The sequence below is a fragment of the Heptranchias perlo genome, chromosome 5, assembly GCF_035084215.1.
Source record: "Heptranchias perlo isolate sHepPer1 chromosome 5, sHepPer1.hap1, whole genome shotgun sequence".
Classification (NCBI taxonomy): Eukaryota; Metazoa; Chordata; class Chondrichthyes; order Hexanchiformes; family Hexanchidae; genus Heptranchias; species Heptranchias perlo.
The window spans coordinates 69,702,601-69,728,400 of record NC_090329.1 but is presented as its reverse complement, the minus strand read 5'-3'; the positions used below and the strand labels follow the sequence as shown (position 1 = coordinate 69,728,400).

The 25,800-nt window shown below is 42.6% G+C and overlaps 1 protein-coding gene across 1 annotated transcript in view; it reads right to left on the bottom strand.

Moving 5' to 3' along the window:
• The window catches only part of themis (thymocyte selection associated), a 47,630-nt gene that overhangs the window by 17,543 nt on the left and 4,287 nt on the right, over positions 1-25,800 (bottom strand). The window contains exon 2 of the mRNA XM_067984568.1: positions 1,564-1,722. Within this exon, the coding sequence (XP_067840669.1) occupies positions 1,564-1,722 (159 nt within the window). The remainder of the gene's footprint in view (positions 1-1,563; positions 1,723-25,800) is intronic.

Below are 25,800 nucleotides of genomic sequence, written 5' to 3'. Positions count from 1 at the left end.
ATTACCATCGCCGAATCCTCCACCATCAACATCTTGGGGGTCACCACTGACCAGAAACTTAACTGGACCAGCCACATAAATACTGTGGCTACAAGAGCAGGTCAGAGGCTGGGTATTCTGCGGCAAGTGACTCACTTCCTGACTCCCCAAAGCCTTTCCACCATCTACAAGTCACAAGTCAGGAGTGTGATGGAATACTCTCCACTTGCCTGGATGAGTGCAACTCCAACAACACTCAAGAAGCTCGACACCATCCAGGACAAAGCAGCCTGCTTGATTGGCACCCCATCCACCACCCTAAACATTCACTCCCTTCACCACCGGGGGACAGTGGCTGCAGTGTGTACCATTCACAGGATGCACTGCAGCAACTTGCAAGGCTTCTTCGACAGCACCTCCCAAACCCGCAACCTCTACCATTTAGAAGGACAAGAGCAGCAGGCACATGGGAACAACACCACCTGCACGTTCCCCTCCAAGTCACACACCATCCCGACTTGGAAATATATTGCCGTTCCTTCACCGTCGCTGGGTCAAAATCCTGGAACTCCCTTCCTAACAGCACTGTGGGAGAACCTTCACCATATGGACTGCAGCGATTCAAGAAGGCGGCTCACCACCACCTTCTCAAGGGCAGTTAGGGATGGGCAATAAATGCTGGCCTCACCTGCGACACCCACATCCCATGAACGAATAAAAAAAAAGTGTGAGGTGGTACATTTTGGTAGGAAGTATAAGGAGGCCACAAACTGCTCGGATAATAAGAGTCTAATGGGGTAAAGGAGCAGAGGGATCTAGGGGTACAGATACACAAATCACGAAAAGTAGCGACGCAGGTTAATATGGCCATAAAAAAAAGCAAACAAAGCACTGGGGTTCATTTCTCGAGGGATAGAATTGAAAAGCAGAACTTGTATAGAACCTTGAAAAGTTAAACTTGTATCGAACCTTGGTTAGATCACACTGTGAACAGTTCTAGTCTCCATATAAAAAGGGTATAGAGGCACCAGAGAAGGTGCAAAAAGATTTATTAGGATGATACTGGAACTGAGAGGTTATACCTATCAGGAAAGATTGAACATTCTGGGGCTCTTTTCTCTAGAAAAGAGAAGACTGAGGGGTGACCTGATAAGTGTCTTTAAGATTCTGAAAGAATTTAATAGGGTAGATGTAGAGAAGATTTTTCCACTTGCGGGGGAGACCAGAACTAGGGGGCATAAATATAAGGTAGTCACTAATAAATCCAATACGGAATTCAGGAGAAACTTCTTTACCCAGAATGTGGAACTCGCTACCACAAGGAGTAGTTAAGGTGACTAGCAGAGATGCATTTAAGGGGAAGCTAGGTAAGTACATTAGGGAGAAAGGAATAGAAGGATATGTTGATGGGGTTAGATGAAGAAGGGTAGGAGGAGGCTCATCTGCAGCGTAAAATACTGGCATGGACCTGTTGGGCCAAATGGCCTGTTTCTGTGCTGTACATTCTATGTCATATACACATGCACACTGCACCATATCAACTTAGTGTAGGGAAAATATATCTCAGCACATACATAAAATTACCTGGATAGTCCAGTGGTAACTCCACTGTACTTGTGAAATTGTTGTCTTCAATACCGCGATAACTCTCCGCTTTAACCTTTGCTATTTTGAATCCAATGACTTTAATGACTTCTCCTGTAGCCAGGCAACACTCATGTCCATGCATTTCATATACAGAACCTGGAAAAACATTTTCAAATGCTTTAAAATATCACTGGAGTCATCAAATTTTGCCTACAAAACTTCAATGGAAATCGAAGAAATTAGTTTGAATATTTAGTTTAAAGATTGTGCTAGAGATCTGAATCAATATAAAACTGGGATATGTAAATTATATAAATATTGTAACTTTCTAATACTTCAAAATGCTGACACATAATCATGGGAAGACAATACTCCTGGGCAGCAATTAGAAATGTTACAATATCATGACAGACTGAAGCACTGCATTGCAAACAACCCATTATATTTTAATTGTACCACCCCCATAAAAAAATAAAGCATGATAATAATGACAGAATAAACTAAAAGAAGTTTGGAAAAAGCAAAATTGAAGTGTTTTTATTTGAACAAAGGTCGTTTTACCTCCAGAAAAAAAGTACCAGGATATCGACAGTCTACAACGTCATATTACAGCAATTTTGTAAAAATACTAGACAGCTCATTCAGGAATTCTACCATTTTATCTTGTTCACGTGTGGCATACTATACTGAAATATATTAATATAGGCTAACTGTTTCTAAGTTCTTCGCAAACTTCTTGACATCAGGTGCATATTAAATAGTCAACAGGCTTGGTCTCATCAATGCAGAGTGTGCAAGCAGGGATTGGCAAATCAAAAAGGATCTTATTTCACAGCATCCACCTCGTTTGCACAGCAAGCAACTGATATGCAAGAGCTTAATTTAAATATTAAAATTAATTTAAATAAGGTACAGCATAATTTACCATCCATTTAGGACCAAACCTTGTTGTGCGTTTTGCTCACCCATTTGGAGTGAACAAAAAGGGAAGCTCCATTTATATTGGAGTTCTTAAAGGGGCAGGTGCTTTTTGAAACTTTTTGGTTTTCTAGTACCTTTTATTTTTTTCTTTGATTTTTAATTTTTTTTCTGTTTTTTATTTATTTTGAGAATTTTTGTTTTGTATCACATGATAATTCTAGAAGGCCATTCAACCTACCTTAGTTCATCCACCCAGAATGACTCCAAACTCCACCTATTGCAGCATCAATTTATTGTTAAATAATTGTAGGTTTTTCACCTCCATGACTCTCTCTTCAACTCCAAATATATATGTCATTTATTCAAATTCTGTTCCCCAATGATTATACATCGATGGGTCTCAATGCGCATCATTAATAATGCCCTACTTTAAAAAAGGAAACAAAGGTCTGCAACAATATTATGGCAATAAGGCTGTTGCAGACTCAGAGTGCTAGGGTTTACTACAATTGTTATCATTGCCCTGCCGTTAAAAGGGATGGAGCGCTTAACCAAAACCAGGCATTTCCCCACAGAGAAGGGAGATTAAGAGTGATCTTAGATCACTGTCACATACCTTACAATTGGTTTTACTCAATGTTTTTGGGTACCTAGGAGAAGGTCCCCTGGAATGTTGCATGGCAGTACAAGAGAAAAAATAAAATGTCTTAAAGTCTTCTCAATGACTGGTTTGTGTCATTGTTAGATGTATATATATCAAATAAAAACAAAATATTCTCCAGCATGTGTATTAAACATTGCATTTCAATAATAATTAATTTTGGTATACGTGATTAGACATTGGCAACGTCTAAAGGACATGAGACACAGTTGATTGTTTTATAAATTTTATTTTAAAACACTCAAAAGCTTCCTCCCACAAACCACAAGAATTGTACAATGCAAAGTGGTTTGGGTTGCAACTTGCTCTTGAATTGTGAATCCATTTTACACATATCATTACAACAGATATTACTTGGTGATAACAGTTCAAGATAAATTATCTCTTTTGGCAGCACCACTTCCTCAATAATATTCATTAGTCAGTACAAAGTTTTTTGGTAATAAATTTAAAGATATGCACATACGGTATTTTCTGCAGTCATGTACTGTAGCTAACTTACTGCTACTAATTTACTTCTGCGGTATAAAACATCACATGGAAGTTCAGAAAAGGTTCTGTAGTTTTATGTAATGCCTTGAATTCAACCTACAGAGGACAGTGAATAAGACATGATGCAGTTTATCAGACTTTAAATATATATTTTGTTGATTTTAAAAGAAAAACAAAACTAGAAAAATAATCTACATGCAGGCACACTTCTTTGAGCCACCTTTTTCCCTCAATTTCAGTATCGGCAATCTCACCAATAGATTTAAGGCTGGGTTAAATTTAGGAGTAGGGTTAGGGTTACGGTTACAACTGGAATTAGGGTTGGGATTTAGTTTAGGGTAGAAAATTGGTTTAAGGTGTCTTTAGCTTAAGCTGAAATTTAATTGTATTGAAATGCAAAAATAATTTAGAGGGCAGACTCCATACTGGAATGAATTCACTAGCAGTGAATCTGATGCAAGGGTAATTATGTCATGTGACACCAGCCACTGATGCATGCACCCGTCACAAAATGTTGTTTTCAGTACTTGCCTGTAAGAAGAAAACTGCACAAATAAAGCATTTTCCAGAGTTCCTTCCCCCAGCACCTCCGTCCTGATGCCAGTTTTGTGGGTGTGACTGGGGGAGATCCCACCAGATGCATACCTGTTACCAGCAGTACATCCCCCTGCAAAAAACAGGCTTATGTGCTGTGTAAGGCTGCATATAGGCTTCATTAAGCAGAATCCCATAGGCATTGATTTCCTTTTGAATCCAGGGTCTACCATCAAAGAATCATCGAGTCTACAGCACAGAAATAGGCCGTTTGACTCAACTGGTCTATGCCAATGTTTTGCTCCACACAAGCCTCCTCCCTCCCTACTTCATCTACCCCTATCAGGATGCCCATCTATTCCTTTCTCGTTCGTCTGCTTATCTAGCTTCCCCTTAAATGCATCTGTGCTATTTGCCTCAACTACTCCTTGTGGTAGCGCGTTCCATTCTTACCACTTAAACTTAAAGAAGTTTCTCCTGAATTCCCTATTGGATTTGTTAGTGACTATCTAATATTTATGACCTTGAGTTTTGGACTCCCCACAAGTGGAAACATTTTCTCCACATCTACCCTATCAAACCCTTTCATTTTCTTAAAGACCTCTATCAGGTCACTCCTCTTTTCTTTTCTAGAGAAAAGAGTCCCAGCCTGTTTAGTCTTTCCTGATAAATAAATCCTCTCAGTTCTGGTATCATCCTGGTGAATCTTTTTAGCACCTTCTCCAATGTCTGTCTCTACATCCTTTTTATAATGAGAGAAGAACTGTGCACAGTACTCCAAGAGTGGTCTAACCAAGGTTGTATACAAGCTTATCATAACTTCTCTGCTTTTCAATTAAATCCCTCTAGAAATGAACCCCAGTGCTTGATTTGCCTTTTTATGGCCTTATCAACCTGCGTCGCTACTTTTAGTGATCTGCGTCTCTTTGCACCTCTACCCTATTTAGACTCTTATTACCAACCAGTTTGTGGCCTCCTTATTCTTCCTACCAAAATGCACCACCTCACACTTAACTATATTGAAATTCATTTACCAGTTACACACCATTTCTGCAAGTTTATTAATGTCTTCTTGCATTTTATCGCATTCTTCCTTTGTATTAACCACACCCCCCAATTTTGAGTCATCCGCAAATTTTGAAATTGTACTTCCAATTCCCGAGTTCAAATCGTTAATGTAAATTGTGAACAACAGTGGTCCCAGCACCGATCCCTGTTGAACACCACTTCCCATCTTTTGCCGGTCTGAATAGCCACCCTTAACCCGTACTCTCTGTTTTCTGTTTTTGTAGCCAGCTTGCTATCCCTTCTATCACCAGTCCCCTGACTCCACATGCTCTGACCTTAGTCATGAGTCTACTATGCAGTACCTTATCGAAGGCCTTTTCAAAATCCAAATATATTACATCTACTGCATTACTATTGTCTACACTTTCTGTTACTTCTTCAAAGAATTCAATAAGGTTGGTCAAGCATGACTTTCCATTCTGAAAAATGTGCTGACAACGGTTTAAAACAATTCAGTAAAACAAATAATGAGAAGACTTTCAATCTTTGGTTAGAGCAGACTATGGCCCCCTCCGATAGAGTGCCAAGGTGCCACACTGAAATTCCAGCAAATCCACGGGGTGAGTGGCCCTATAGCAAGTTACTAACTTGTGCTTTAAATTATATGGAGTGTGTTAAGTGCATGGGTGACTACAACCATCACAAAATGTAAAGGTTGAACATTGAGGATTTATCAGTAAAATATTGGTGGCACTGTTTATTAAAATAATTGTAAAAATTGATGGATTCAAAAAATTCTGGTGACGTTTCACTGTAAAAAGTGATAAACTCTCACAGTAAAAATAATCCATCCTTATGACCCTGAAAGTATGATCTGAGATACTGAGCAGCCTCATACAAATTGCTTTTTTCCAATCACTTATCATGTAGAATGTGTTCCAAAACTAACTAGAGTTTTTAAGCATAAAAATGTTGACAATGTATAATCTTGTGGTACAAGTCGTTCACTTGTGGCTTACAAATTGTAGCACTTGATTCGTCTGAGATATCTAGTAAATTGCCAGCTGATATCTGTCAGAATGATGGACTCCTATCACTCAGAGAATAGTGAACCTCTGGGATACACTGCCGGCTGGTGTGGTGGGTGCTGACTCTCTGCATGCCTTCAAGAGGGAGCTAGACCAGTTCTTGACTTGTATGTCTGTATGTATCTCAACATTAGCTTTCTGACATTGGAATGTGCAACAGCAAGATTCATTGATCAGTGTAAATGGGCTAAGTGGAAAAAGTAATTTGATTTGAAGGCACTTCCCAGCCGACTGCTGCTATCTTCAGGTTTGGCTTCTTAAAAGCTCCAATTTAATTTCTAAGCACCCCAGCAGATAACTCCCATTTTATGCAGATTTACATTTGAGATCATCCAATGGATATGCAAATGAGCTGACCCATGAAATTCGAGCAAATTCAGTTCTGTAGTAAATTGGCAAGTGCAACTCTTGACTCGTCAGCATAAACCTGGTGCAACTTACCACATTTCAGGGCCAATATCTTCACTTTAAACATACTGTGCACAAACTCATTGCTCACTTACATAGTCTAAGGCTGGAAAGTTGCACTAAAAGTTAACATACCATGGAGCACTGGGTTCAGTTTTGGGCACTGAACCGCAGGAAAGATATACTGGCATTGAGGGGATACAACGCAGATTCACCAGAATTATACCAGGGCTTAAAGAGTTAAATTATGAGGACTAGTTGTATACACTTGGTTTGTATTCCTTCAGTTTAGACAGTTGAGGGTTGATCTAATCGAGTCCTTTAAAATGATAAAGGGATTTAATAGGGTAGATACAGAGAAACAATTTACTCTGGTGGGTAAATCCAGAACAAGGAGGCATAATCTTACAATTGGAGCTAGGCCATTTAGGAGTAAAATCACTTTTTCACACAAAGGGTAGTGGAAATCTGGAACTGTCTCCCCAAAAGGCTGTGAATGTTGGGTCAATTTAAATTTTCAAGATTGAGATCGATAGATTTTTGTTAGGTAAGTGTATCAAGGGATATGCAGCTAAGACTGTTAAATGGAGTTGAGGTACAGATCAGCCTTGATCCAATTGAATGGCAGAACAAGCTTGAGGGGCTGACTAGTCTACTCCTGTTCCTATGTTCTTATGGAACGCAAATAAATCACACCAGCAGATTTCCTGTGGCATTGATCATGGCCAGTGAGAAATTACACGGCTGCAAGCAGTTGCTATGGCCTATAAATGGGAGGAGGTGTATATCACTACTGAAAGGATTTGGAAAGGAGTTTATGAGAGATAAACTTAAAAGCAGTGTTTTTGATTGGCTCCTGGAAAGTATAATCTTTTCCTTTCCACTGAAGGTAGACTAGTGAATATATTCCTCTCAAATATCACAGTTATAAAAATAAGTAAATCATAGGTCCACTGCCATAATTTTGTCAAAAGCGCAGCGTAAACTGTAGGTAAACTGGGCTTCCACCACACTTCTGGCAAAGTTACGGTGGCAGAATGGGAGCAGCTCGGAGGAAATTCCCAGCCATAGAATCACAAAAATTACACCACAGCCCATTGTGGCTCATGCTGGTGTTAGCTCTTCAATTGAAGTTATCTGAAGTCTAATCTCATTTGCCTGTTCTTTCCATCTATCTCTCTCTTTCTCACTTCCCCTTTGCAACACCCAACCCCTCTCTCCAAACCAAAGATAAGTACGAGAAAATAATTTTCCTGTCAAAACTTACAGCAAAAAAGGCTCCACAGTTCATGGTGCAGCTTGTTTTGAAATAATTTGAATTCTCCATAGTGCACACACTCAGACCATTGGGAATTGTAGGCACAGGTGTAGATGTTACCTCTCTTTAGTTGCAGAGTGATAGCTCATCAATTGACTCCCTAGACTTTTCAGAGGAGCTGAGGACACCGAGTAAAATTTTTAATGAAGACACTCAGACACAAGAAAGATTAATTAAGTAGCTACAGAAATTTTGATACTTGATATTTTCTGTTCTTGGTGAGTTTTTCTACATATGGAAAATGATGTTTATTTCTTTATACTTTTTTAAATGTGGAATAGAAATTTGGGTGTGAAATTTGAATGGTTAGAAAATGTGCACTAAAAGTACTGTTCTTATTATATTACTAGCAAATTTTCTATGGCACTGTTCACAATAAGGGTAGCAGGTCTGGAAAAATCTGGAATAAAAAAATACTAGTATCAGTAATGGTGGCCATGAAGCTACCGGATTGTTGTAAAATCCCATCTGGTTCAATAATGTCCTTTAGGAAAGGGAACCTGCCGTCTTTACCCGGTCTGGCCTATATATGACTCCAGACCCACAGCAATGTGGTTGACTCTTAATCGCCCTCTGAAATGGCCTAACAAGCCACTCAGTTGTATAAGTTCGCAACAAAAAGTCATAAGAATAAAACCGGACGGACCACCCAGCATCGGGCCACTAGGCACCGGACACGGCAAAGGCAAACCAAGCCCAGTCGACCCTGCAAAATCATCCTCACTAACATCTGGGGACTTGTGCCAAAATTGGGAGAGCTGTCCCACAGGCTAGTCAAGCAACAGCCTGACATAACCATACTCACAGAATCATACCTTTCAGCCAACGTCCCAGACTCTTCCATCACCATCCCTGGGTATGTCCTGCCCCACCGGCAGGACAGACCCACCAGAGGTGGCGGTATAGTGAAATAGAGTCAGGAGGGAGTGACCCTGGGAGTCCTCAACATTGACTCTGGACCCCATGAAATCTCATGGCATCAGGTCAAACATGGGCAAGGAAACCTCCTGCTGATTACCACCTACCGTCCTTCCTCAGCTGATGAATCAGTCCTCCTCCATGTTGAGCACCACTTGGAGGAAGCACTGAGGGTAGCAAGGGCACAGAATGTACTCTGGGAGGGGGACTTCAATGCCCATCAACAAGAGTGGCTTGGTAGCATCACTACTGAGACCGAGCTGGCTGAATCCTGAAGGACATAGCTGCCAGACTGGGCCTGCGGCAGGTGGTGAGCGAACCAACACGAGGGAAAAACCTACTTGACCTCGTCCTCACCAATCTACCTGTCGCAGATGCATCTATCCAAGACAATATTGGTAGGAGTGACCACCGCACCGTGCTTGTGGGGACAAAGTCCCATCTTCAGACTGAGGACACCAGCCAACGAGTTGTGTGGCACGACCATCGTGCTAAATGGGATAGATTCAGAACAGATCTAGCAGCTCAAAACTGGGCATCCATGAGGTGCTGTGGGCCATCAGCAGCAGCAGAATTGTATTCCAGCACAATCTGTAACCTCATGGCCCGGCATATTCCTCACTCTACCATTATCAACAAGCCAGGGGATCAACCCTGGTTCAATGAGGAGTGTAGAAGAGTATGCCAGGAGCAGCACCAGTGTACCTAAAAAAGAGGTGCCAACCTGGTGAAGCTACATCACAGGGCTACATGCAAGCTAAACAGTGGAAGAAACATGCTATGGACAGAGCTAAGTGATTCCACAACCAACAGATCAGATCAAAGCTCTGCAGTCCTGCCACACCAGTCATGAATGGTGATGGACAATTAAACAACTAACAGGAGGAGGAGGTTCCGTGAACATCCCCATCCTCAATGAAGGCAGAGCCCAGCACGTGAGTGCAAAAGACAAGGCTGAAGCGTTTGCAACCATCTTCAGCCAGAAGTGTCAAGTGGGTGATCCATCTCGACCACCTCCCGATATCCCCACCATCACAGAAGCCTGTCTTCAGCCAATTCGATTCACGCCACGTGATATCAAGAAACAGCTGAGTGCACTGGATACAACAAAGGCTATCAGCCCCGACAACATCCCAGCTGTAGAGTGGAAGTCTTGTGCTCCAGAACTAGCCGTGCCTCTAGCCAAACTGTTCCAGTACAGCTACGACACTGGCATCTACCCGACAATGTGGAAAATTGCCCAGGTATGTCCTGTCCACAAAAAGCAGGACAAATCCAATCCGGCCAATTACCGCCCCATCAGTCTACTCTCAATCATCAGCAAAGTGATGGAAGGTGTCGTCGACAGTGCTATCAAGCGACACTTACTCACCAATAACCTGCTCACCGATGCTCAGTTTGGGTTCCGCCAGGACCACTCGGCTCCAGACCTCATTACAGCCTTGGTCCAAACATGGACAAAAGAGCTGACTTCCAGAGTTGAGGTGAGAGTGACTGCCCTTGACATCAAGGCAGCATTTGACCGAGTGTGGCACCAAGGAGCCCAAGTAAAATTGAAGTCAATGGGAATCAGGGGGAAATCTCTCCAGTGGCTGGAGTCATACCTAGCACAAAGGAAGATGATAGTGGTTGTTGGAGGCCAATCATCTCAGCCCCAGGACATTGCTGCAGGAGTTCCTCAGGGCAGTGTCCTAGACCTAACCATCTTCAGCTGCTTCATCAATGACCTTCCCTCCATCATAAGGTCAGAAATGGGGATGTTCGTTGATGATTGCACAGTGTTCAGTTCCATTCGCAACCCCTCAGATAATGAAGCAGTCCGCGCCCGCATGCAGCAAGACCTGGATAACATCCAGGCTTGGGCTGATAGGTGGCAAGTAACATTCGAACCAGACAAGTGCCAGGCAATGACCATCTCCAACAAGAGAGAGTCTAACCACCTCCCCTTGACATTCAATGGCATTACCATTGCCGAATCCTCCACCTTCAACATCCTGGTGGTCACCATTGACCAGAAACTTAACTGGACCAGCCACATAAATACTGCGGCTACAAGAGCAGGTCAGAGGCTGGGTATTCTGCAGCAAGTGACTCACCTCCTGACTCCCCAAAGCCTTTCCAAGGCACAAGTCAAGAGTGTGATAGAATACTTTCCACTTGCCTGGATGAGTGCAGCTCCAATAACACTCAAGAAGCGCGACACCATCCAGGACAAAGCAGCCCGCTTGATTGGCACCCCATCCACCACCCTAAACATTCACTCCCTTCACCACCGGCACACTGTGGCAGCAGTGTGTACTATCTACAGGATGCACTGCAGCAACGTGCCAAGACTTCTTCGACAACACCTCCCAAACCCGTGACCTCTGCCATTTAGAAGGACAAGAGCAGCAGGCACATGGGAACAACACCATCTGCACATTCCTCTCCAAGTCACACACCATCCCGACTTGGAAATATATTGCCGTTCCTTCATCGTCGCTGGGTCAAAATTCTGGAACTCCCTACCTAACAGCACTGTGGGAGAACCTTCACCACACGGATTGCAGCAGTTTAAGAAGGCAGCTCACCACCACCTTCTCAAGGGCAATTGGGATGGGCAATAAATGCTGGCCTTGCCAGTGATGCCCACATCCCATGAATGATTAAAAACAAAAGTTGCATGGGAACACCATCATCTCCATGTTCCCTTCAAAGTCACACACCATTATGACTTGGAGATTGTTCCTGTGGCTGGGTCAAAATCCTGGAACTCCCTATCTGACAGCATTGTGGGAGCACCTTCACCACGCGGACTGCAGTGGTTGAAGAAGGTGGCTCACCATCACCTTCTCAAGGGCAACTGAGGATGGGCAATAACGTCCATATCCCAAGACTGAATAAAAAAAACATTATCAGACCAAACCTCCACTTAGTGCATGAAATACTGACCGTGAATTTCTGATTAATTTGACGTAGAGTTACATAGTTGTGGGGTAGGAAAATGATACCATATGGTCAGATTGGTTCTTGACAAAGGATTTCATGTTGGAACAAGTTGGATGGGCTGGATGACATTTTTTCATTCCTATATTCTTATTGACAAGTGCCTTTTACAAAGGATTCCTTATCTAATTTATTCATTAGCCTTTTCTCTTTACAACCACAGTCCATCTATCATTATAAAGATTTTCAATTACACCACTTATCTTGGTTAATAATGCTACTGTTGGTTTGATCTCAAGTGCTCCTTTGATCTTCTGATATAGACTTCTCGCATCCAAAAATAACGGAACCTCTAATTTATATTCTGTATGCGTTTTCTACAACATTTCATTTTCGTGCTCTTTCTTTTAACTATTTGAGTACTGAATTTCTCAGCTAAGCTCATATCACTATCATCTAGTTCTGGGAAATGAAGTTAATCAAGTGGAGCTAGTGTCAGTGGGGGATTATTTAGGGAACAGTGAGCATAGTATCATAAGGTTTAGATTAGGTATGGAAAAGGACAAGGAGCAATCTAGAGTAAAAATACATAATTAGAGACGAGCCAATTTTAGTGGGTTGAGAACAGATCTGGCCCAGGTAAATTGGAATCAAAGAGTGGCAGGCAAAACTGTAATCGAACAATGGGCGGCCTTTAAAGAGGAGCTGGTTTGGGTACAGTCTAGGTACTTTCCCGAAGGGGAAATGTAGGGTAACCAAAGCCAGAGCTCTCTGGATGACGAAAGAGATAGAGAGTAAGATGAAGCAAAAAAAGGGGGCAAATGACAGATGTCAGGTTGCTAATACAAGTGAGAACCAGGCTGAAGATAGAAAGTACAGAGGAGAAGTGAAAAAGGAAATAAGAGGGGCAAAGAGTATAAAAATCATTTCTCAGGTTCTTCCTTTAATTTTGCAACCCCAAATTCAAACAACAAAATTCTTGGGAAAAATATGACCATTCAACACAGACCACTTTCATCTCCCTCCTCACTTGCTGCTCATGTATATGCTCTACTCCCTGTTGAGTCAGAAATCCCTTTCTTTTAATGGTTTTACAAAGTCTGCATTTAATGTAGTTAATCACAATCTGTTCCATGAATCATCTGTTAAATGTGGTCACATTTACGTATATTTTCTTATCATATCCTCCTTTGATACGGAAACAGTGCCGGAGGATTGAAAATGTTACACCCCTGTTCAAAAAAGGGGAGAGGGATAAACCCGATAATTACAGGCCAGTCAACCTAATGTTGGTGGTGGGGAAACTTTTAGAGACAATAATCTGGGACAAAATTAATTGGCACTTGGAAAAGTAAGGGCTAATAAATGAAAGTCAGCACAGGTTTGATAAAAGAAAATTGTGTTTGACTAACTTGACTGAATTCTTTGATGAAGTAATGGAGAGGGTGGATCAGGGTAGTGCGGTTGATGTTGTGTATATGGACTTTCAAAAGGCATTTGATAAAGTACCACATAAGACTTGTTAGCAAAATTAAAGCCCATGGGATTAAAGGGACAGTGGCAGCGAGGATACAAAAGTTAGCTCTGGGACAGAAAGCAGAGAGTAGTGGTGAATAGTTGTTTTTCAGACTGGAGGCAAGTATACAGTAGTGTTCCCCAGGGGTCAATATTAGGGCCACTTCTCTTTTTGATATATATTAATGACCTGGACTTGGGTATAATTTCTAACTTTGCAGATGACACAAAACTCAGAAATGTAGCAAACAATGTAATGGATAGTAACAGACTTCAGGAGGACATAGACTGAAATCGGCAGACACATGGCAGATGAAATTTAACACAGAGAAGTGTGAAGTGATTTTGGTAGGAAGAATGAGGAGAGGCAATGTAAACTAAATAGTACAATTTTAAAGGGAGTGCAGGAACAGAAAGACCTGTGGGTGCACATATACAAATCTTTGAAGGTGGCAGAACAAGTTGAGAAGGCTATTAAAAAAGCATATGGGATCCTCGGCTTTATTAATAGAGGCATAGAATACAAAAGCAAGGAAGTTATGCTAAACCTTCATTAAACACTGGTTAGGCCTTAGCTGAAGTATTGTGTTCAATTCTGGACATCACACTTTAGGAAGGATGTCAAGGCCAGAGAGAGGGTGCAGAAGAGATTTACTAGAATCCTACCAGGGATGAGGGACTTCAGTTATGTGGAGAGACTGGAGAAGCTGGGGTTGTTATCCTTAGAACAGAGAAGGTTAAGGGGAGATTTGATAGAAGTGTTCAAGATCATGAATGGTTTTGATAGAGTAAATAAGGTGAAACTGTTTCCAGTGGCAGAAGGGTCGGTAACCGGGGACACAGATTTAAGGTGATCGACAAAAGATCCAGAGGTGACATGAGGAAACATTTTTTCACACAGTAAGTTGTAATGATCTGGATTGCACTGCCTGAAAGATTGGTGGAAGCAGATTCAATAGTAACTTTCAAAAGGGAATTAGATAAATATTTGAAGGAAAAAAATTTGCAGGGCCATGGAGAAAGAGCAGGGGAATAGGACTAATTGGATGGCTCTTTCGAAGAGGCGACACAGGCACGATGGGCCAAAGGTCCTCCTCCTGTGCTTTACCTACTGTTATACAATGATAATTATGTCTCTTGTGACTCTTCTTGCTTACATTCAAGGAACTTCTCTGCTCCATCCCATCTATTCCTCTAATGATTTTGAAAACATTAAGTTTTTTTACCCATTAAATACAAATTTCGCTTTTAGCCTCTTTTCATAACTGAATGATTTAAGCCCAAGTATTCCCTGCCCTTCCTTTACTTTTTAGTATAAAGCAAAGCATGGAACGAGAAAATGGCCCCATATTTTCATGCCATGAGTTGCACTTCTGTTATGCCAATGAAAAAAAAATTGCTGGTGGACCGGAGAGGTATTCACACAAGAGTTCCCTGGGTCAGCTAATTTGCATACCCACTGGAGTAGTCATTGGCATAAATCCCATGCAAAAAGGGTGTAAGTAGCTAAAGTGTATGGAAACTGCAGTTCAGTCTTCACACTTCAGCAAGGGGAACAATCAGGTAAAAAAGGGACAGTGTTCGACTCACTCACTTGACTCTCAGATAACTTCATTGCATGTCTCACAATCTTTTCAAGAATTATGACAACATCAGCACCAAGCAGGCAGCAGGGTTTGGTACCAAGCCAAGAAGAAGAATGGAGAACATCATTGATTCAGATCTCCAAGGCCACCTGGAGGAGATTGAAGCCAGAAGGAACAGACTCCTGGATGTGGGTGCCACCAGGCCACCCAGAAAAATCACCCATGCCTCCTGCAGGGAGATGGCACTGGCACTGATTGCTAGCTCCTTCGCTCCCAGAACTGCAGACCAGTACCAGAAAAAAAGTTCAATGACCTCATCAGGGCAAGCGAGATAACACAGTGGACACTCTTCCCTTTCTTCCTTTCCCAACTTTGGTATCAGCACATTCTTCACCCTCTTAAAGCAACACTTTTACAACTATCCCTTCCTAGTACATTCCATTTAAGAGGGGCCTCCGACTCAACATCTTGCACTATGGCTATCTAGCTCCCTGAAGAATAATTACTTACATGCATACTAAAACCCGTTCTTCCACATTAACTGCCTCATACCCCCACAACTTTTATTTCAGCTCTCCCATGCCACTTGGCACACACTCAACTGCTAGCCTTCCACTCATTAACTCTATCTTCTTGCAGAGCAAACTGGCACACATGCCCGCCAGAAGTAAGCTACTGGTTGGGACATCCCCACCCTTGAACTCCTCACTCCCTTCAGGAGTAGGCCATGGCACTTATGATGAGGCACTAAGCTCTTGCGGAGGTCGATGGTGATGTCCACAGCATACCGCTAATGCCAAGTTAGTGACTGAACACCTATACTGTCACCCTGGCATCCCTGTGAAGCAGCACACAGCCACAACCTTCCACTCCTTCTCTGTCTTCTTAATCCCAAGGTGGTTACACTCACCCATTCTTAGCTTCTACCCTCCTTTCCTGCAGATCCACCACAGCAACATGGGGCAGAGGAGGATGAAGATAATGATGAGAAGCAGCCAAAAAGCGATTTCTTTCTGATAGATTATGAAGATGATGATGAGGAAGAGGATGATGAGGACCAGGCCATCTAGGAGTTCCAACGAGGCCACCTAGGAGCCTGATACTGCTGTCTCACAGGACAGCAGCACATAGCAGGCCTCCAGCTTTCCTCCTCAAGAGGACCACACCAGTGGAATGCGGGAGGTGACACCAGGCTGCCCAGGATCAAGCTTCAGAGACGCAGATAGCAGCATCTCCCTACCAGGAGCACATTTCCATGAGATGAGTGCCATCGTAGTCCCAATGACCTTTTGTAGAGCACAAGGAGCCCACCACCTCCCACAATCCTGTCTTTCAGAAACCACCTAGAAGAAGCAATAGAATAGACGAAGGAAAGGCACATGTGGCCATGTGGGGGAAGTACAGTGTTAAGAAAGAGTAGGTTGATTGTGTGCACTTTGAAATTCACTATAAGAAGCTGTGAGGAGGACGCAAAGAGTCTGCAAAGGGATATGGACAGGTTAAGTGAGTGGGTGAGAAGATGGCAGATGGAGTATTATGTGGGGAAATGTGAAATTTTCCACTTTTGTGGAAATAGAAAAGCAGAATATTTTTTAAATGGTGAGAGACTAAGAAATGTTGGTAGTCAGAGGGATTTGGGTGTCCTTGTACACGAATCATGGAAAGTTAACATGCAGGTACAGCAAGCAATTAGGAAGACAAATGGTATGTTGGCCTTTATTGCAAAGGGGTTGGAGTACAAGAATAAGAAAGCCTTGCTGCAATTGTAAAACCACACCTGGAAGGATATTCTTGCATTAGAGGTGGTGTAACAAAGGTTCACTAGATTGATTCCTGGGATGAGAGGGTTGTCCTATGAGGAGAGATTGAGTAGAATGGGCCTATATTCTGTGGAGTTCAGAAGAATGAGAAGTGATCTAATTGAAACATAAAAGATTCTGAGAGGGCTTGACAGAGTAGATGCTAAGAGGCTATTTCCCCAGGCTGGAGAGTTTAGAACTAGGGGCATAGTCTCAGGGTAAGGGGTCGGCAATTTAGGAATGAGATATGGAGAAATTTCTTCACTCAGAGGGTTGCGGATCTTTGGAATTCTCTACCCCAGAGGGCTGTGGATGTTCAGTCGTTGAGTATATTCAAGGCTGATATCGATAGATTTCTGGACTCTAAGGGAATCAAGGGATATGGGGATTGGGCGGGAAAGTGGAGTTGAGGTCGAAGATCAGCCATGAAATTATTGAATTGCGGAGCAGGCTCGAGGGGCTGTATGGCCTACTCCTGCTCCTATTTCTTATGTTCTTATATTCAAAGTGGGGAGAAGGAGGTCAGGCTGTGATGTCAAAGATAGCCACTATTGTAATTGGCAGCAGACAATTTGCACATGGCAAGGTCCCTCAAACAACAATGGGATAAATATCCAGATAATCTGTTTTAGTGATGTTGGTTGAGGGCTAAAGTTGGCCAGGACACCAGGAGAATTCCCCTGCTCTTCTTTGATTAATGCCATGGGATCTTTTACGTCCACCTGAGGGGGCAGATGGGCCCTCTGCTTAATGTCTCATCCAAAAGACAGTGATAGTGCAGCTTTCCCTCAGTACTAGACTGACATGTCAGCCTGGATTATATGCTCAGGTCTCTGCAGTGAGGCTTAAAGTCACAACCTTCTGACACAGAAGCAAGAGTGCTACCACTGAGCCAAGGCTGACACCTAAGGTACTTGAGGTCAGGAACTCAATGTGAAAAGCTGTAGGAATAGACCCACATGCTACTAGATGGGTAGTACAGCACATTGGAGCTTCACCATACCATCTAAATGTTATACCTTCAATAGGGAAGATTAGTTAACAGTGGCACCAATAAAGGTCCTTCAACAAAACCCCAAAGTGTGAAATAATTTAATATTTTTTTGCACAATCATTTTCTAGAATTACTAAAAATTCCACCTGCACATGTACCATCTTTCCTGCAGACGGATTACACTGTCCAGCAATTAAAATCAATGGGCTTCTACTGCGCCTTTCTCCATCCTTCCAGTTCCTACATTCTCTTTCTGCTTTTGCTGTCCTTTTAATTCTTTGTTCTTTTTCCAGTCTTGCCCTCTTGATTTCTATGCTTTTATTTTCATCTACATGAGACTACACAAAAGGCAAAAGTTTCTGAAACAGCCTGACATTGCCAATTTCAGAGATTTCAAGTAAATGTTTGAAACCCAGCCAGCAACACTATTTGAACTGTGACAGGCCAAGAAACCTTCACAAAAGGGAAACACTTTATGTAAACAATTTCAGGTTTCAGTGGCTGTGAGGCTTTATTTAGCAATGGGCATTTAACAGTAGTAAGCTTCAAAGTGAGACTGACTGTAACAACATTAAGCTTTTAGCAAAAGCAATATATGTTACAGTCGAATGACTTAAAAGAAATTTTAAATGCTATCTCTTTGCAACCAGACAGTAAAACTAAATCAGTAATATGGATTTTTTACATTAAAATATAACAGCAGTAATACACTAAATATTTTAATCAGAATTATTGAGGCCAATAATGCAATCCTGTCTGCTCAATGCCAGGACCACTATTCCAGAGGCTCCTTCTGTGCCTGTGCCCTAATCAGCTGATCTCAACCTATAATGGAAGATCAGCTCATTCACATCATTCGACAATGCTCTTGACACAGAGCGAATGACACATTTTATCTGTGAAAAACAGGTGGGTTGGGGGCGGGGGGGGGCATTGAAAATTGCAACAATTTCAGACCCGCCCCAACCTGTTTTCACCAAGGCACGGAAAGGGGCGGGCGACCAACCCGCTCCCAGGAGGTGGGTTGGTTACTAAAACCTGTCGAGGAGGCTGCGGGTCTCCATTTTTTCAGGTTTTGCGATTGCAACCCCTGTGCCGGGATCCTTCACGCCACGTGAGAGGAGGCGAGAAGGCCCAAAACAGCAGGTAAGTGCCTTTCTGGTGCAGCTTGGGGGCCCAGAGGAGTAGGAGTGCTTCCCCCTGGCCCAACAAGCCTACCTGCCGCAATGCTCCCCCAACGATCGCGGACCCCCGCCCCCGCCGCCAACGATCACAGACCCCCCCCCCAACGATCGCAGATCTCGGCAATCCTGACACCATCCCCCCCGCCCCCCACCGGTGACTGACCACCGATTTCCCCCCCCCCCCAACTCATGACTGACTCCCCCGGTGACTGACCTCCAATGACTGACACCCCCTCTGATGACTGACTCCCTCCCCCCCACCATGCCCCCATGCCCATCGATGCCCCCATGCCCACCAGTGCCCCCCATGTCTCCCCCCATCCATACAATCTAAACTTACCTGAAGACTTACCTTTTCACGTCCTCTTCCTTGCTCTGATCCCATCCAACTGAGGCCAGCCTGTCAATCAGACTGGCCTGTCAGACGGCAAACCGACCAAAAAATAGCAGACATTATTATATCAAAATCGTAAGGACATCCAGGAAACCTGTACTTCCAGATTTCCCATCCACGATTTGACGCCCCGGCCCCTTCCCGGCTCTGAGTCAAAATCCTGGCCATGGAGTCAGATGGTTGGGGGCCAACAATGTATGGATGGCTTACTGCTGCACATTCATTGCCACTATTTCGTTTTTGGACTCCAGCCCTACGTTCCCTTGTCAGATTTGGCCAGTGAAGGCCAAAAAGGAGCCGGAACAAAAAACCCAGACCATTTAATTGCTCTATTTGTAGTGCACAGGTGGTTTTCTCATGGTGGTCCAGACTTCACATTCTATTGCTAACTGAAGCTGAAATCGCTATTAAAATATTGGCTATCTATAACAACAAATACTGTCATTTGCATGGTAGAAATAGAGTGGACAATTGATCTCATGGTTATTTGTGAGGCATCAAAAATAGAGACAAATAACATCACAGCAAGCAGAAAGCCAGCTCAAGTACCACAGAATAAAATAGCAAAGGAGGTGAAGCTGTGGATTTTTATAGGCTTCTCTAATAATTTTCCCTTTAATGTTAACAGCTCAGCTGTTATCCAGCAAAAGTTCCAAAGTGTGATCAAAGTAGTGCCATATAACCAGCTTTAGGTGTGCAAGCCAATGAATTTTGAAAAAAGCTTTGAAACATGAGGGAGTAGGTGACCAGGGCACTCCAACATGTAACAAAATAAGAGATGCAGGAAAGCTATACTGGGAAAAAGCTCACAAAGCAGGATTATTAATAACCTTCTGGCCTACAGATATTATGGCTCACACAAAGTCAATTTGTTCCTGTCTTACTACAGTGCTGCCAACTCACGCAACGGAGTTATTTTTTAAAATAAGTCAATTACGATTTCATGATACAAGCTCATAATCTGTGTATTTTGAAACTTCTGAGATAGTGATTTCTGGGCATGCTCAATTTGCATATTTGAATATGCAGTCTTTGTGTAATACTGCGATGTACAGGCCTATTTTTAAAGTTTGCATACTTGTTAATTTGTCCCAGGAGAAGATTTAGATATAATTGTTAAATAACTTTGTTGTCAAGGTCTCGATGAGCTCTCCCTTTAACCCTGACTCCTGCTGATTTCTCCACTGATGTTCCCAACCAGGTCTTTCAGCACAAAGTCTGTAGAAGGGGCAGGGTTTATGTGCTTATTGACCTTTTCTCATTCTATGAGATATATAATGAAATATACTCAATAAGGCACAATAAGCTTTAAAACAAAGTGTTGCAAAAATAAAATTCAAATGAGTTGATATTAAATTCACCTTTACAAACATATCTTATCGTGTTTCTTCTTTTGGGGCAAAGAAAAATATACTAAAAAAATACTAAAGTATTTTAAAACACTACAGGGCTAATTTTCCAAATGCACCTCCCAACGCAGAGTCACAATCGCTGTGTTCCACCGGGGGGTGGATGAGGCTCCCAATAGGAGTGTGATTTTGTAGAATTTTTTTTGAAAGGCTCTAAGGGCAAATAGGCATTGCAGTTCTATGGCTATCCAAGCCAATTGTCAACCCCAGTCCATCACCGGCATCTCCACATCATATCCAAGCCTAGGGTTTGAATTTCTTATTTGTCATTAAGGATTGTTTTTAAAACAGTATGTAAATGAACAGTGGGGGTTGCTGCAAGAGGGGCCTGATCTTAAAATTTCAAGACTTGTGTACTTTGGGGGTTGACAGTATTGATATACAACATACCAGAGATTTCAGGAGAGATTTCCTACAACCCCACCTCCTCCTCCTCCACTCCCAGCCACAGTGTTAGACAGAAGCGTACTCAAAGTGCACTGCTCCTGACCAGCCTCAGAATCACTGGGATTTCCTGTCCAAGTCATTTAAAAGGCCTGGGGGCAGCTCCAGCACAGGCCTATCCCCTGGCAGGGACTAGTGCCGGCGGAGGGACAGAAAAATCAGGGGCCGTTGCACCACTGACCTCAGTAACATGGAACTTAAACTTTTTAACCTGTTCCTACCTTGCGGTTATCAGCCTGCCCCAGGAATTCCCAGACTCCCATTGAGAGTCTGGGAACAGGCTATAACACCATGTTCTTTGGGCACCCTTGCTCTGGGGCGTCTGGCCGACATTCAGACTGGAGAATAAGGTAGGAGGCCACAAACTCCTCTTTTGAATAGTTCTGTCAGACTGTAGGTGCAAGCCAAGCTTTATGTCCAAGGAAAGCCAGGAAAGGGTAGAGACCTGGTGAAATGGGTATCCATCCCTTTTTCCTAATCTTTGAGGCCAGGGAATTGAGCATTCCTCAGGATGAAAGGCCTAGGAAATTGTCCCTGTCTTGTTTCTCAGTTAGAGGGTTGTTAGAATATAGAATGCTACTGACAAAACAAGAATTTTGTTGTCTCTATTAAAGTGAGTAAGAAGCTGTAACTAACGATGCAAATATTTCCTCCATTTTTATTTTTTCTATAAAAAGTTCTCATCTGATAAATGTAATGCCTCCTGCTTAGCTATTTCACAAAATCATTTTCAAAATAATGCTCCAATTTAAACCATTTAAATTTCAGGTAAAGAGCCATTTTCCTTATTTCTCTGACAATTTTTTTCAGATGTGATCGATCCTAAAACTAATTAGAATCATTGAACGGTTACAGCTTGGAAGGTGGCCATTCAGCCCATCAAGTCCGCACTGGCTCTATGCAAGAGCAATCCAGCTAGTCCCACTCCGCTGCCCTTTCCCCCGTAGCCCTGCAAATTTTTTCCTTTCAAGTACTTATCCAGTTCCTTTTTGAAGGCCATGATTGAATCTGTCTCCACCACCCCCTCGGGCAGTGCATTCCAGATCCTAACCACTTGCTGTGTAAAAAAGTTTTTCCTCATGTTATCTTTGGTTCTTTTGCCAATTACCTTAAATCTATGTCCTCTGGTTCTTGACCCTTCCACCAATGAGAACAGTTTTCTCTATCTACTCTGTCTAGACCCTTCATGATTTTGAATACCTCTATCAAATCTCCTCGCAACCGTCTCTGTTCCAAGGAGAACAACCCCAGCTTCTCCAGTTTATCCACGTAACTGAAGTCCCTCATCCCTGGAATCATTCTAGTAAATCTTTTCTGCAGCCTCTCTAAGGCCTTCACATCTTTCCTAAAGCGCAGTGCCGAGAACTGGACACAATACTCCAGTTGTGGCTGAACCAGTGTTTTATAAAGATTCATCATGACTTCCATACTTTTGCACTCTATGACGCTATTTATAAAGCCCAGGATCCTGTATGCTTTTTTAACCATTTTCTCAACCTGCCCTACCACCTTCAATGACGTGTGCACATATACCCCCAGATATCTCTATTCTTGTACCCCTTTTAGAGTTGTGCCCTCTAGTTTATATTGCCTCTCCTCGTTCTTCCTACTGAAATGTATCACTTTGCATTTCTCTGTGTTAAATTTCATCTGCCACGTGTCCACCCATGCCACTAGCCTGTCTATACCCTTAAGTGCATGTTCCACTATAAATATTTTCCAAATCTTATTGAAGTTGAACAATGCCCTAGGCTAATAAGTACTTGATGTGAAATAAACTAGCCTAGTATATTAAATAACCCTGGGGTATATTTTAAACCAATTAACAACTGTGTTAAAAGAGCAAACAGAGCTTTGATCTGATCTGTTGGTGTGGAATCGCTTAGCTCTGTCTATAGCATGTTCCTTCCGCTGTTTAGCATGCATGTAGTCCTGAGTTGTAGCTTCACCAGGTTGGCACCTCATTTTTTAGGTACACCTGATGCTGCTCCTGGCATGCTCTTCTACACTCCTCATTGAACCAGGGTTGATCTCCTGGCTTGTTGGTAAAGGTAGAGTGAGGAATATGCCGGGCCATGGGGTTGCAGATTGTGCTGGAATACAATTCTGCTGCTGCTGATGGCCCACAGTGCCTCATGGATGAGCTGCTAGATCTGTTCTGAATCTATCCCATTTTGCATGGTGATAGTGCCACACAACACGTTGGGTTGTGTCCTCAGTGCGAAGACGGGACTTCGTCTCCACGAGGACTGTGCGGTGGTCATTCCTACCAATACTGTCATGCACAGATGCATCTGCGACAGGTAGATTGGTGAGGACGAGCTCAAGTAGGTTTTTCCCTCGTGTTGGTTCGCTCACCACCTGCCGCAGGCCCAGTCTGGCAGCTATATCCCTCAGGACTCGGCCAGCTCGGTCAAGTAGTGGTGCTACCGAGCCACTCTTGGTGATGGTCATTGACGTCCCCCACTCAGAGTACATTCTGTGGTTTAATACTGATGGTTTAATGAACATAAATCCTTTCCACATAATGTATTTATTGAAATATGAGGCTAGAAATATCAGTTGGCATATTAGCAGATAAGTGCTTAATTCTATGACATTCGCCTGTCAGTTATTTTAATGCAGTGTGAAGCATTAGTCTGCTAATATCACCAACAATAATCTCTAGGCTATTTATTATCTATTCCATTTGATAGATTTATTTTCTTTCATATTCCACATCATCCCTTCCTGTTTGAGTCCTGTTCCTGTTGTTTCTTTGTTAAATCATAATGGGGCAGAACTCATTCCCGAAATAACGGAGACGCTCAGTAGCGCTGCCAGTTTTTAGTGGTGAATCGAAGGAGCATGTTCCCGTGTTTGCACATGCTCAGTAAATCACTAAAATCGTAAACTTGCTCCTCGTGGTGAGCGGGCGATATGTCAGCGTCGAATTAAAGGGCCATCGCACACTGCAATCAGGGAAATCATTGATAAAGTGTAAACTTGCTCATCTGCCCAGCTGGAAAGTAACTAATTGTGTCACCAAGCAGGTATGATTAAAAATACCAGGTCTAATCTAACTTTTAACAGTGCAGTTAGTCTTAATGACTGCCAATCAACTAAAAATTAACTTTTAAAAATGTGGAGTCTCATATTACTCCTTATTTTAATAGTTTTTGGTCATTAAAAAAAAATTTAAATTAAAAAATTTAAATTTGTTTTTTACTTTTCCCTTTTGTCTCTTTAATTTAATTCAATTATTTCTTTGGCTTTTTATGAAAAAAAAATAAAATTTTTATGTACAATGACATACAGAATAACTAACTTTAAATGAATGAAGTCTGCTTGCCTGCTTGAGCAATGACACCTGAATCTGTGGGTGTGACTTCTCTTCCTGACAGATTTTGTGGGTGTGTTTTCTATTCTCACAGTCTGTTCCATGCGCTTCAACTCACGCTGCTCAGAGGCTGAGTTGATTGCGCACAATTTTTTTTAAAGTTGAAAATCAAGCAAGTTGACGCCACAGAGCCGGCAGTAAGTACTTCCATTAATTCAATTCGCTGGAGCTACGGCGAGCATTGCCTCATAGCTCTGCACGAGTTCTGGCTCATCATTTTTGTATCCAATCATTTTTCTTAACCAGTTTATTCCTTTGGCCTTCAGTTTTCTTTTTATAATTAGTCATTGCTTCATGTTACATACAGTTTCTCTCGTTAAATAGGTTTGGGTTTTTTGGTGAATGTCAAGGATTCCACTCCTGGAGAACAGAACATTTTTCAATTTCCCATAATCCGTGTCAGTATGAGGCACCACTAGATAAGGTACAAGCACAGCCAGATGCAGAGCAAAACTCGGTCCTCATGCCTTAACCCCAAACTCAGAAATGTAACTGAGTCAGACTGCCAATTTCTCCTGAATTGTGGGAAGTTCTATGCCATAACTGCAGCTCCCACTAGGAACTGTGTTGAGACTGCCCAAGTGTATTTCACATAAGAATCTACAGTCGGCAGAGAGAGGAGAAGGAACGAACTCACTTTCACACTTTTTTAAAAAAAGCACATTTTTCCCCCATTATTATCACTGTGTTCCCAACATTCACACAACAACAAAACCAAAAGCAGCATTTACAAATTGGTCCTAATTGGCAGTGCCGATGTTGCTGACGACCTGCACCTACAAGTTCAAGGCACTGAATAAGAAAGTATTCCGCTGGTGTGGCCGTGTCACAAGTACAATTAGCATCACAATGTTCTGACACTCACATCATTAATTTTCTCCCCTATCATTTACCGTATGACATTAATAGGGAATAAGGTTCTGCCAGTCGGCTTAAATTGCTGATTGCAACCATCTGTCTGCACAAAACATTAGTTGTATAAAGTTTATTATATGTTATTAAAGGTATTAAGGGTGGAAATCCGAGGCTCCTCTGCACTCTCCCACCATAACTCCTCCGGGAAGGCAACCAACCAGGCTGGAACTTAGCGTTTCCAGGTCCCAGCCTTCCCTGGCAGTTGTTGCTGGGGGCAAAGTTTCCACCTGACCCAAAAACGGTGTCGTAGGAAGGGAGGTGGCCATGGGGGAAGCCTCCTCGTCGCCTGCCTGGCAGACAATCGGTGGGCTGACACACTTCATGAGACCAGGCATAACTGCC